Source organism: Trachypithecus francoisi, unplaced genomic scaffold, assembly GCF_009764315.1.
Source record: "Trachypithecus francoisi isolate TF-2019V2 unplaced genomic scaffold, Tfra_2.0 Lachesis_group20, whole genome shotgun sequence".
Lineage (NCBI taxonomy): Eukaryota > Metazoa > Chordata > Mammalia > Primates > Cercopithecidae > Trachypithecus > Trachypithecus francoisi.
Window position 1 is genome coordinate 60,466,413 of NW_022681466.1, and position 13,571 is coordinate 60,479,983.

General features: G+C 42.9%; 1 protein-coding gene across 1 annotated transcript in view; it reads right to left on the reverse strand.

Moving 5' to 3' along the window:
* The window catches only part of DNAH9 (dynein axonemal heavy chain 9), a 386,382-nt gene that overhangs the window by 69,792 nt on the left and 303,019 nt on the right, over positions 1–13,571 (reverse strand). The window contains exons 57-59 of the mRNA XM_033184520.1: positions 13,151–13,291; positions 8,972–9,142; positions 6,500–6,622 (exon numbers count right to left, since the gene is read on the reverse strand). Coding sequence (XP_033040411.1) covers positions 6,500–6,622; positions 8,972–9,142; positions 13,151–13,291 — 435 coding nt within the window. The remainder of the gene's footprint in view (positions 1–6,499; positions 6,623–8,971; positions 9,143–13,150; positions 13,292–13,571) is intronic.

Genomic DNA, 13,571 nt, shown 5'->3' on the forward strand with positions numbered 1-13,571 from the left:
CTTTTGACATTCATTCAGTTCCTACTACCTGCCAGATACTGAGGAAGGCAATAGGAAATAACAACAGCCACAAAAAAACACAAGCCTTTCACGGAGTCTGTAGTCCTAGCTTAGGGAGAAAGGAGATGAGGGAGGCCTTGTAGGTATATAGAATTCTGCTGGGCAGAGATAGAGGTAGAGAGAAGGAAAGGGATTTTTTTTTTTTTTTTGGCGAGGGAAGGATCAAGAAGAGCTAAAGCATGGAGGAGGGAGAGTGTAGGGCCTGATAGGAAGCAGCATGATTGCTGCAGAGGAGTCTTTTGCCTTACCACTGATAGGAACAGCTGGAGAAGGACAGAAGCATGTGACCAGGGCTTGCGGAGGCTTTTGTCCCGTGGAAATGAACACACGTCCTGGCTTTACACATTCCTTTACATGGGCTCTGTGGCTTCCCAGTTTCACCCTGATTGCTTACAGCGGGGAGTGATCCTTCATTGGTACCGGTAAGTCATGTGGAGTGGTGTGTGGAGTGGAGCAGGAGGCACCAGGGGACGGGAATTCTGGCCCCAGCACCACCACTTTTGAGCCAATGGACTTGGAACCTGTTTTAAAACCCTTGTTTTTTTTTAATTTGGAAAATGAGGCCAAGTCATGTGGTCTGCCACATCTCACACTGTAATGTAGATACAAGTGCTTTGAAGGCTACAAAGCTCTCCCTTTGCCTTCCTTGGGGGCTCATGTGGCTATTGAATTGCAACTGCTGGTTTACTTGTCTGTTATTCCCACAGGACTGTGAGCTCCCTGCGGGCAAGAACTTTTGTAGGCTTCTTTGTCGCCTTAGACCTAGCAGGGTGCTGCCTGGCACTTAGGAAATGCTCAGTTAATAAGACTTGACATCTGCCTGGCCAGCAGGAGGGCTCCTGACAGGCTGAGAAAGCTGCAGCTGCTGTAATTATTTCTCTCTGTGCTGAAGAGCTGACTTTCATCTTCTTCCAGGCAGCCACTCCCCCCTCTTCCCAGTTTGCATCATTATTAACCCTTCTGCAGTCCTGCAACCCCCTCTGGCGTCTCCACAAAACTGAGCAAATTATACTGTGATCAGTGCTCCCAGCTGCCAGGGCTGGATCTGAAACACATTTTCTTGAAGCTCTAGATTGAATACAATTGCAACATTTAATCTTCCAAACGAGGAAAAGGGATTTCTAGCCTTCTAATAAGCTAAATGGGAATGACTAATTAACCTAATTACTTTGGACTGTGTAGCAAAATACAACTGAGCTAAATTGGCAACCAGAGTGGTAGTGAGGGGCCTTTTCAAAGGCTAACAAAGGCCTTCATCGCAGATGAGATTTTCTAATGAACAACAGAACATGCCCATTACCTGAAAGTTCTGCATTTGATAGGACCTAAAAAACCCTTACAAAGGACATTAATAAAAGCAGTATTTTATCACAAAGATTTCATTCATTACCTGCTTGTTAGTTCTTCCGGGGACACAAGGCAATCAGTCTTCCTCATGAGACAGAATGCTTAAATTTTTTTTTAAAAATCATGTCCTATTCAATTATACTTATTTTGTTTCTTTAGGCTAAAACCCAGCCAAACACTTAAAAAGAGCCTTCATCAAAGGCTTTGGCAATGAGTCCTACATAATGTACTGTGTTTCACCTGCTCACATCCTGTGGTGTGCTTGAGTTGGATAGGTCTGGACTTTGCTGCTCTTCCTAACAAATTCATATAGAGAGATAAAGCTTCTCTAGTTGGCAAAAGCCTTTGAACAGCCAGATGAGCTTCGCCCACAAAACAAAACAAAAAAGCAAAGCGAAGCAAGGCAAAGCAAACCAAACAATCTATTTTGTGAAAGGAGGAACGAAACGAAATTGTACGTAGGTTTTGGGTGGAGATTTGTAAAATGAAAGCACTGAAGAGTGCTTGTGAATCATTTATTCCTTGTAACTTTTGCAGCAGAGGGCTTTGTGGGGTAATATAAAGAGGGGCAACTGGACTTGGTCCAATTGCACAACTCACAGTTCCTGAAAGTTTTTCCTTCTTTGGACAAAATCTATGTGGTACAATCCACATCAATGACAACATGTAGACACCAGATAGCTGGGTGATTAATCATCATAATTGTTGTGGGGTGAATTGTGTCCCCCCAAAATATATATTGAAGAAATTTGGAAATAGGGTCTTTGGAGATGTAATCAAGTCACAATGAAGTCACTAGTGTGGACCCTAATCTAATATGACTGGTGGCCTTATAAGAAGCGGAAAGGACCAGGCGCAGTGGCTCATGCCTGTAATCCCAGCACTTTGGGAGGCCGAGGCAGGCAGATCATGATGTCAAGAGATCAAGACCAACATGGTGAAACTCCATTTCTCTTAAAAATACAAAAATTAGTTGGGTGTGGTGGCACATGCCTGTAATCCCAGCTACTTGGGAGGCTGAGGCAGGAGAATCACTTGAACCCGGGAGGCGGAGGTTGCAGTGAGCCAAGATCTCACCACTGCACTCCAGCCTGGTGACAGAGCAAGACTCTGTCTCAAAAAAAAAAAAAAAAAAAAAAAGAAGCGGAAAAAGAAGCGGAAAGGCAGAGACTCACAGAGGGAAGACAGCCACGTGAAGATGTGAACATGGAGGCAGACCCTGGAGTTATGCTGCCACAAAGCAAAAGATACCAGGGGCTACCAGAAGCTGGAAGAGGCGAGGAAATATCCTTCCCTAGAGCCTCTGGAGGGAGCATGGCCCTGCCGACACCTTAATTTCAGCTTTCAGCCTCCACGACTGTGAGAGAACAGATTTCTGTTGTTTTAAGCCACACCATTTGTAGTACTGTGTTAGAACACCTCTAGGGAACAAACACAGCAACCATAACCAATCAGCTTCCATTGGTTTGGCATTTACTCTGTATCTTACGTAGCCTTGTGAGAAAGTTATTATGATGACCATTTTGCAGATGAGGAAACCAAGGCTCAGAGGAATAAGATAACATGTCAGAGGGCACACGCACAAACTTGAATTTGAATCCAGGGATGTCTGACTCCAGAGCCTGTGTTAATTAGTTCATCTCCATCATTGCTCCAGTTCTGCAAAGAGGTTCATTCAGAACTGCTTTAGAGAACTAACTTATTTTCCATAAAGGCATCAGACTATGAGAAATTGTTCTCTAGCTCTGGGCCATAGTTTCCTACAAGGTAGCCACTGACCACGAGTGACTCCCAAGTACTTGAAATGTGGCTGGTGCGACTGAAGTTTTAATTGCATTTAATTTTAATGGTCTTAAAATTCAAGTGTAGAAAATAGGACTTGTTTTATTAATTGGAAACTTCTAAAGATTGTTGGAACAACTTGGGTATATGAATCAACCATTTTAACTCTAAATTTTATGAAATCTCAATACAAATGTTTTGGATGAAAATTTGGCATCTGAATTGAGATGAGCTATAAGTTTAAAAAATATTCAGCAGATTTCAAAGCCTTCATATAAAAATAAAAAATATCTCAGTAATAATTTTATAACAACTGCATATTGAGATAATATTTTGGCAGTATTGACTTAAAGAAAATATCTTGCTAAAATTGATTTTATCCATTTTTTTTTTTTGAGACTGAGTTACGCCCTTGTCACCCAGGCTGGAGTGCAATGGCGCGATCTCAGCTCACGTCAACCTCCACCTCCCAGGTTCAATCAATTCTCCAGCCTCAGCCTCCCAAGTAGCTGGGATTACAGCATGCGCCACCACACCTGGCTAATTTTGTACTTTTAGTAGAGACGGGGTTTCACCATGTTGGCCAGCCTGGTCTTAAACTCCTGACCTCGGGTGATCTGCCCGCCTTGGCCTCCCAAAGTGCTGGGACTACAGAAGTGAGCCATCATGCCCGGTCAATTTTATCAATTTTTAAAAGCATTTTTTAATGCAGCTATAGAAAATTTAAAATTATTTAAGTGGTTTGCATTATATTTCTTTTGGACAGTGCTACTGTAAAGTGTGTGTATTCATTTGTATCTTATGCAGCCCAGGAAAATGAATGGTTTTCACTTCTCTGCATTTATTGTAATCATTCTCAGGCATTTCATAAATTTGTAATTTGGGTTTCTGTTGCGAATGGAGTTCCCCCTTATTTTTTCCCCAGGATGTTATTTCCCTTCTCATTCACCAGATTGGGCCCAGAATGACAAATAAAAGTAAATAAAAATCAAATTACAACTTTATTATTTAGATCAGAGATTGGCAAACTATAGCTTGCAGGCCCAATCTGGCCCACAATCTGTTTTTGTCAATAAAGTTTTATTGGAACTCAGCCATGTCCATTCATTTACATACTGTGTATGGCTTTGGCAGAGTTGAGTAGCTGCTACAGAGTCTGGCCTACAAAGTCTAAGTGGCCCTCATAATTGTTATGGAGTGAACTGTGTCCCTCCAAAGTAAAATATATACTGAAGAACTAACCTCCCAGACTTGTGAATGTGAACTTATTTGGAAATAGGGTCTTTGTAGATGTAATCAAGTTAAGATGGAGTCACTAGTGTGGTCCCTAATCCAATATAACTGGTGCCCTTATAAGAAGCAGAGGGACAGAGACTCACAGAGGGAAGACAGCCATGTGAAGATGGAAAGATGGTGATATTTACTAAGTGGCCCTTGGCAGAAAAAGTGAGGCAACTCTTGATTTAGATACAGTTCTAAAGTTGGTTAAAACAATACAGGCTCTGAAAAAGAAGTTAGAAAACTATCTTTGAGCAATGGTAGCATTAATGGAATGAGCCTAGAATTTCCTGAGATGACTCCCTTGAAGGAGACAGTAGGTATATAAATAATTAAGTCCTAGGTTTTAGTTATAAAGTAAAACTACTTGGATGGATATCGAGGGAATCATGCTAAATGAGCACACCAATCCCACATGGTTATATGCTGTATAATTCCATTTATGTAACATCCTTGAGATGATAGAAAATTATACAAATGGAGAACAGATTCGTGGTTGGTAGCTATTGGGAAGTGGGTAAGGGAAGATGTTGTTGTGGTTATAGAAGGCCAACATGAGAAGTCCTTTTAATGACGGAACTTTCTGGATTGTATCAATGACAGTTTCTCAGATGTGTTCTTGTACTATAGTATTGCAAGATGTTACCATTGTGGAAAACTGGGTACAAGGGATATCTCTGTATTATGTCTTAAAATTGCATATGAATCGTCTCCAAATAAACCATGTTAATAAAAAAAAGAGAAAGAAAGCCAATCATATGACTTTACTCTTATACTTCTTTGTGCTGCTAAACATCTATAAAATGCAATAAACACAGGAGATCATAAACAAGATTCATCTTATGCAGATGTTATTCCTCACATGGCGCTGACGCCTGTCATGGGTGCTCATTCAACTGCCCGCAGGGAGTGCAGGCCTGGACTCCGGAGCCAGCTGGCGTTGCCTCACCCAGCATTCCCTGCCAGGCATGGTGTCAGGATCTGTGAATTGCAGGCATAGTACCTACTCAAAGAACCTTATAGTTTGTGATCTTGTCAACACTCATAGAATCGCAGCTAAACTAAGCTGCATAACATGGAATGAAAATAGGCTCTGCCATCAGGCAGGCCAAAATTTGTGTCCTGGGCTTCTGGTAAGCATGGGACCTGTTTCCTCGTGTGTTAAACGGGAACAAATAATACCTATTGCCCAGGTGGATATGAGAATTAAGTAAGGTAACGCATTTCCAAGGCACTCAATGTATAAGAGCTGTTATTAATTGCTGAGCATCCCAGGCTGAAATGCTTTCCTGCTTTGAGTCTGAGTTAGGATTCAGATGCCTGAATACAGCCCTGGCACCTGCTGTTTTATGGAAATACTGCCGGGCGCGGTGGCTCAAGCCTGTAATCCCAGCACTTTGGGAGGCCGAGACGGGCGGATCACGAGGTCAGGAGATCAAGACCATCCTGGCTAATACGGTGAAACCCCGTCTTACTAAAAAAAATACAAAAAACTAGCCGGGCGAGGTGGCGGGCGCCTGTAGTCCCAGCTACTCTGGAGGCTGAGGCAGGAGAATGGCGTGAACCGGGAGGCGGAGCTTGCAGTGAGCTGAGATCTGGCCACTGCACTCCAGCCTGGGCGGCAGAGCGAGACTCTGTCTCAAAAAAAAAAAAAAAAAAAAAAAAAAAAAAAAGGAATGCTGTGGCAGCCTCTCCACATCAACCCCAGGGACTCACCGAGGAGCCCATGTTCCAGCCTTATGCCCTGGTAGGTGAAAAGCAGCTCAGCTGACTCAGGGGAGCTCACGGGAACTTACTGTTTCCTCACACCCTGGAGGCAGAGCCCTCATACACCAGCATACACCTGCTTCTTCTCTGCAGGCCCAGGAAAGATGAACTTGCTGTGGGGACGCGAGGAACGGGATGTGCCCATGTTTAACACAGCTCTGTGCTTGAACTCCAAAAGAGAGCTCCGCTGACTTCATGGGGACCAGTGTCAGAGGTAAACTCTGAGAGATGACAGCTTGGCTTTTTTCTAGGGGTCAATACTCACCTTGACAGCTCCCCACGCCTGATGTGAGAGGAACTCCACGGGGCTGGCAGTGCCTGTCTGCACTGGAGATCGAAGCAGGAAATCCAACTCCGCTGCATTGACTTCTTGGTTCATGAGGAGAATCTGCAACGTGGAAAAATGACACTGCATTTCTTTCGCTTGTAGCCAGAGTCCTAGAAATCTTAGGGGTTGTTACTCAGTATAATTATTACTGCCTCTAATACTAGAGTTTGCCCATCAATTTTGGTTGTTTAGTGAGGGTAGAGCGGAAGGAAGTACATATTCACACACATTACTTCCGTGTCTATCTATTTTCACCCCAAACATCGGAGTGACTTAACTGCACGCGGTGAGTGACTATATCTTGGTTAATAAGCATTTATTACATATCAATCATAAATGCCATGGAGTATGTTTCTGCAATCTAATTGAGCAGATGACTCATACAAATGACATGATCTGAGGAGAATGTCAAAGTGACGTATGAATATATGGCAGCTAGAAATGCGGATAGGAATCCATAATGCTAAAGGAGTTACAGAAGAGAAGAGTTACCAGCAAGTGAAGGGCAGGAAGAAACTAATTTGACTACACTTTCTATAAGTAGTTTATTTTCTTTTACTTTAAGTTCTGGGATACATGTGCAGAATGTGCAGGTTTGTTACATAGATATACATGTGCCATGGTGGTTTGCTGCACCTGTCAACCCGTCATCTAGGTTTTAAGCCCAGCGTGCAGTAGGTATTTGTCCTAATGCCCTCTCTCCCGCCCCCCAACAGGTCCTGGTGTGTGATATCCCCCTCCCTGTGTCCGTGTGTTCTCATTGTTCAACTCCCACTTATGAATGAGAACATGCGGTGTTTGGTTTTCTGTTCCTGTGTTAGTTTGCTGAGAATGATGGTTTCCAGCTTCATCCATGTCCCTGCAAAGGACATGAACTCATTCTTTTCCATGGCTGCATAGTATTCCATGGTGTATATGTGCCACCTTTTCTTTATCCAGTCTATCATTGATGGGCATTTGGGTTGGTTCCAAGCCTTTGCTATTGTAAATAGTGCTGCAATAAACATACGTGTGCATGTGTCTTTCCCATAAGTAGTTTTGGATTGGGTCTTGGAGAAGCTAAGAGATGGGGTATTTTCACAGAAGAGGAGACGTTCCATGGAGTAGGAAATGGAAAAAGCAGAGGCTTGAAATGGGAATTAGTGAGCTGTGTACAGGGGAGAGAAAAGGATTTGGCTTGGTTTGAGCTCGTGGTTCACACTGAGAGGTGGGGCCCACATTTTTTTTTTTTTTTGCAAAGGCCAAGCTGTCAGCTGGGCTGGAGTGGGGAATACAGGGGGTGAGGGATGAGGCACAGCAACACTCACCCATTAACTCAGGCAGGCCCTGAAAGGTGCAAACAGAGTCAGCACACAAGTGATGATGGGATATCTGACTTTTGGAATTGGAAAGGGCCTTTGAGATCATTAGTCTGTGCTACGTGTTGGAAAAAATTCAAATTCTAAACGATTAGAGGGACATGTAAAAGGAAGTAAATGAGGCTGGATGCAATGGCTCACACCTGTAATCCCAGCACTTCGGGAGGCCAAGGCGGGTGGATCACCTGAGGTCAGGAGTTCGAGACGAGCCTGGCCAACATGGTGAAACCCCGTCTCTACTTAAAATACAAAAATAATAATAATAATAATTAGCTGGGCATGGTGGTGCACACCTGTAATCCCAGCTACTTGGGAGCCTGAGGCAGGAGAATCACTTGAACTGGGGAGGTGGAGGTTAGTTACAGTGAGCCAGGATCACACCACTGCATTCCAGCCTAGACGACAGAATGAGACTCCATCTCAAAAAAAAAAAAAAAAAGAACAAAGTAAATTTTCATGGTTTTTTGATGTTGAGAAGAACTAGAAAACAAAGGTTTCTTCTGAAAGATGCAGCAACGTCGGAAATCCCTGCTTCCCAAACCCCTGAGAACTTTACAGAAAGTTACTGGAAACTTTCTAAGGCCAAGGCTGCTACAGTTGTGGAAAGACCTGTGCAATTTCTTATTGCAGGGGATGGCTGCATCAGTAAACTTGCAATCTAAAGGTAAATAAACAATGATGGATACTCTACCAAATTTCTTACAGCATTCCAAAAGCATCTAGTTATTGGTATGGTTTCATCTAGTTTCATCTTCAGCGCCCGTTTTGATTGATTGGTAGTGGCTGCTGGAGGGCTGTGCTGAGGAAGATCTTAGATCATCCCGGATCAGCAAGAAAAAGTACAATGATGGATTAAGTATGTCTGCCACAAGTGGGAAATGGTGGGGGCAGATGCATACACCATATTGGACCTTTTTGTGTGATGCCTCTATCCAAAGACAGTCTGGACATGCTGTGGGAAGTGATGTTCAAAGAAGAAAGTTTCTTAACACCTGCTGTCTGGGCACTAAAAATAACCTGTTTTCTGGAAACTTCTTCAATCCATTTTTACCTGAAAGGTTAGCTGGGCAAGGTAGGTCAGCTTATCACACTCGAAGAGCCCACGAGTGGTGTACTGGTACACAGAGAAGGTTATGCTGTCTATTAGGCTGGCCACCCGCTCCCTGAGGCTCTCGTCAGGAGCAGCCCTCTCCACAGCCTTCTGGAAGACGATACTGAAGGCCTGGGGACAGAAGGCAGGAAACTGGTAAGGTACACAGCCCTCTTACTATATATTGGTGGTCTTACCTGAGAAGAATGTGATAGTTTTCCAGCCCATAGAAATTTTTTCCCAAGGCCAGGCATGGTGGCTCATGCCTGTAATCACAGTGCTTTGGGAGGCCAAGGTGGGCGGATCACCTGAGGTCAGAAGTTTGAGACCAGCCTGGCCAACGTGGTGAAACGCTGTTTCTACTGAAAGTACAAAAATTAGCAGGTGTGGTGGTGCATGCCTGTAATTCCAGCTACTCGGGAGGCTGAGGTGGGAGAATCGCTTGAACCTGGGAAGCGGAGTTTGCAGCAAGCCCAGGTGATGCCACTGCACTCCAGCCTGGGCAACAGAGTGAGACCCTATCTCAAAATAACCTAAGAAATAAAACAAAACAAAATAACAACAACAAAAACAGAACAAAAGAAAATACAAGCCAAGATATAATTGGAACTTTTCAATTTGGGGTTATGCAAATTTCCAGCCTTTTCTCTATTTTCCTTTTGTGGCTTCAGTAAGAAAAAAAAAACTTAAGTCTTTCTAACACCACCAAGTATTTGAACATTAATGGAAACCAGATAAGATTTGAGTCTCAATATCTCTTCATTTGCAAACTAGGAAAATGTGAATTTCTCTCTCCATTCCATGGTTCCAGGGTGTTTCTTGTTAACAAAGCCTTTGCAGCCTTTCTTCTTTATTTAGTTTTAATGATCTTTGCAAAATCTTCTGCCCATGTTCAATCCAATCCATTGTGATGGTTACCTTCGCTTGATAGATTTTAGATAGGAAGAATAGCTCATTAGAGGCTGATAATGTACCCCCAGCACCACAGAGGGCAATTTGGGAAGATTCCAGAACAGTTTCATAGAGACAGAGTGGAGAGCTTTCTCCTGGCAGCTACTATGGCTTTTCCCTAAAGCTCTCTCTTTATCAAAATAGCAGTAATCAGTAAAGAAGCTCTAGGTATTTAAGTTTAAACAAAGTGATTCACAATTCAGGAAAAGATGTAAAAAAAAATTTAAAACTTAGATACATTTAGCATTTTCCTTACATTAAACTAACTTTGGCTCTCTTTTTCTTTTCTGTCCTAAAACAAGAAACAAAACCCAAAAAGCTTCTTCTTCTTACTTCTGGTGTGGGAACAGCTCTGGTGCTGGGCCTGATCCCACTTCCACAGCATTCTCCAGAAGGTCCTTTCTCTTGCCGATGAGGTCTTATCATTGACTCAAACTACCTTCATATATATTCATCAGCTTTTGTAATTTTTTGCAGGGCCTTTATCCATTGTCTTGTATCTTTGGTATTTTTCATCTTTTTACCAGGTTATCAGCACATATAGTGGGACCCGGGCCTTACTCACTTTATTCCATTTCCCCAAATCTAGCCCATCTCTTCACATATAGTGAGCACTAAAAAAAATATTTGTTGGATGGATGACTGTGTCCTGCCAATGCCTAGAAGAACTTAGGCAAAGTATGAGCAACGCTCTAGACCGAGGGTATCAAACTCAATGCCTTCAGGGGCCAGGTGTCTAATACCAAACAGGGAGGCACAAGGACTGTGGCAACACTGGAGGCACATGCCAGTCTAGGGGGGACAGCATCCCTTGGCTCCAGCAAAATCACGCCACGTGGGATGTGAGCTCAGCGTTGTCAATCTTCCAAACCTTCACGAGAAGCCATAATTTGGAACTTACATAACTTCTCCTCATTTTTAAATGCTGGCAACCAATTAAAGTACTTGAAAAGTCCTCCAAGGACCAAAGAAAACAGGACAACAGGCTGTTGGGCTTCCGATTTGAGACCAATGCTGTGTTATTTTCGCCTCCGCCTATCTGATGCAAGCTTCTTCTATTTTGAGAAGTGTTATTCCCCCAGCCATGTCTCTCTGCAGAATGCACACAATACAGAGAGCTGGGCCTCCCATCAATCTGCAGGAGACCCCAGTGAGGTGTCTTTCACTCTGAGGCACCCTGTGAATGTGTCTTTTTAACCTTTGCCTTGCCTTTGGCTAAATCCTGAAGAAAAATTACTTTACTGCCACTTAAGTTCCATCTTAACCATGTTATAAACTTTCAAGTTCAAAACCTGGCTCTTGAAGAGTTTTTGCATGTGTAAACACACACACACACACACACACCACACACACACACACACACACACTTTAATATATTCCTGCTCAAAAGACTTTTGAAAGCTGGGATGAACGTTTCCTGCCATGTTGGCCTATCTGGGGTTTCCATATTCTGAGAGCGCCTCTTCTTTCTTTGCCAGGAAGGGGAACTGCAAAATTCAACCCCAGACAAAAGCTAAGACCATGGAAACTACAGTGGTCCATATTTCTTCAAATCAGAGAAGGCTTCTAAATGCATTGTGGTTTCAATAGTTTTGAACACCTTTACTTCAACTACTTATCATAAAGCAGTTAAACCTGCTTTTAATGATCAGGTTGATCAATGAACAGCTGTTTTTGCAATTCTTAATATCGGTATGGTGACCCAAACTCCAACTCCCCAACTTTAAAAATGGAGCTTCAGAACTTCCTATATCAGGACACTGTTGCTGCCAAACATCTTACAACATGGTTTTGAACACAGATTGTCATGGGCCTCATCTAATTTCTTGTTTTCAGAAAGAGTCACTGTGGTAGGCTTCTGATGGATACCTATAGTCAATTTCAACTACTCTTGGAACTAGGGAGGTGATCCTACGGTTATTAGGCTTATCATGCCAACTTTTATGCTGTTTTAAAAGATTTTATAATTCTTTCCTATGTTGCCTTAAATGAAATATGAGGCCAAGTATTGGGTTTCTTTTAAAAACATAAAATATTATAAACACAGTTCATCCAATCTGCAGAGACTCTGAGTTAAAAGAAAAAGATTGGGAAATGATTAAATGCCATCTTCAACCAAATGAACCCCAGGAACTGGAGGCCCTCTGATTTCTCATCTGCTCATCACCATCCCCGCCATCTTGGTCTCCATATGGTGGTTTAGCTTCACGGATCTGAAGGGTGTGCTTTCTCTCTCTCTCTCTCTCTCTAGCTTCACGGATCTGAAGGGTGTGCTTTCCTCTCTCTCTCTCTCTCTCCTCTCTCTCTCTCTAGCTTCACGGATCTGAAGGGTGTGCTTTCTCTCTCTCTCTCTCTCTCTCTCTAGCTTCACGGATCTGAAGGGTGTGCTTTCTCTCTCTCTCTCTCTCTCTCTCTGTGTGACTGCGTGTATGTGAAATCTCCATGCGTCTATATATTTATGGTCTCTCCTCCTTCTCTGTGTATATATGTATACATGTCCTCTTTCTTGGGTCAAACCAAAGAAGTTTAGAAATGCTTCACTACCTCCTAATGCCTCTTCAATTGTGGTCTTTTGGTGAATGCCCTAGAGGAGAAAGATGTACTTTCAGAGATGCACTAAAAATTTATAGGTCTTTATTTTTTCATGAGTAAGATAAGTTTAGTCAGCTCTTACAATTTGCTAACATCTTTGGTTTTAGGAATATTTCAACAATCATAAGGTAGGAGCTTTGGGGATATTAGGGTCATAAGAAAACTAATTTAAAGTTGGTGTATTATTATTGCCTGCTTTGGACTTTAATCAATACAAGTGACACATTTGATTGTCTATTATATTTTCAGCTCTTTGGGGACAGGGATCACTTCTCATATTTCTTCGGTATCATCTTCCACACATTCAGTAAGCATAGTACCCACCATATCATGTGTGCCTACTGAAAGAATGAGCCAAGACTTGCTGTGATGTCCTGTTCTGTTCTAGTCAAAATTACCCATGAGTCATGTAAGACCCAATTAAAGAGATGAGGATGGTAAGAGATGTCTGAAGGTAACATAGCTGCTCTCCTGGCTTTGATCTTACAGACCTGCCATAGCTAATGATTTGACATGGATAAGCTCTCACAGAGAGCTGCATTGGCAATATGACACTGCTTTATTATAATCAGGCAAGAAACTCCAGGTGTAACTCACCTTGAGAGAAAACTGGTACATTGGATGGATCTTGCTGAGGTCGTTCATGATGAAGTAGAGCAGTGAGGCCCTGGCAGCTGCTGGCCGGTAGTGCTCTCGGGCCTCGTTGATTTTCACTTCGGTCACCTTGGCTTCCTGGACCTGTTGGAAAAATAAACAACCACACACTGTTCCAACCAACCAGGGCTTCCTGAGAACCAGCGTGGCCCCTCTGTGTGAGTAGACATGTGTCTGCTTAGAGGATGCAGGGAACAGGGATGGGGATGATGGGTAGAAAGTTGAAAAGCTACTATGGTATTCCTTCCTAGAACTGGGATGAGAAAGGAGATGGTAAACTTCTAGTGGTTTCAGAGGGTGAGGTGTCAGCTCTTCCAGCTAAGAAGTGTGAGCCATGAAAGCCGCCACGCTCCATCTCTAATGA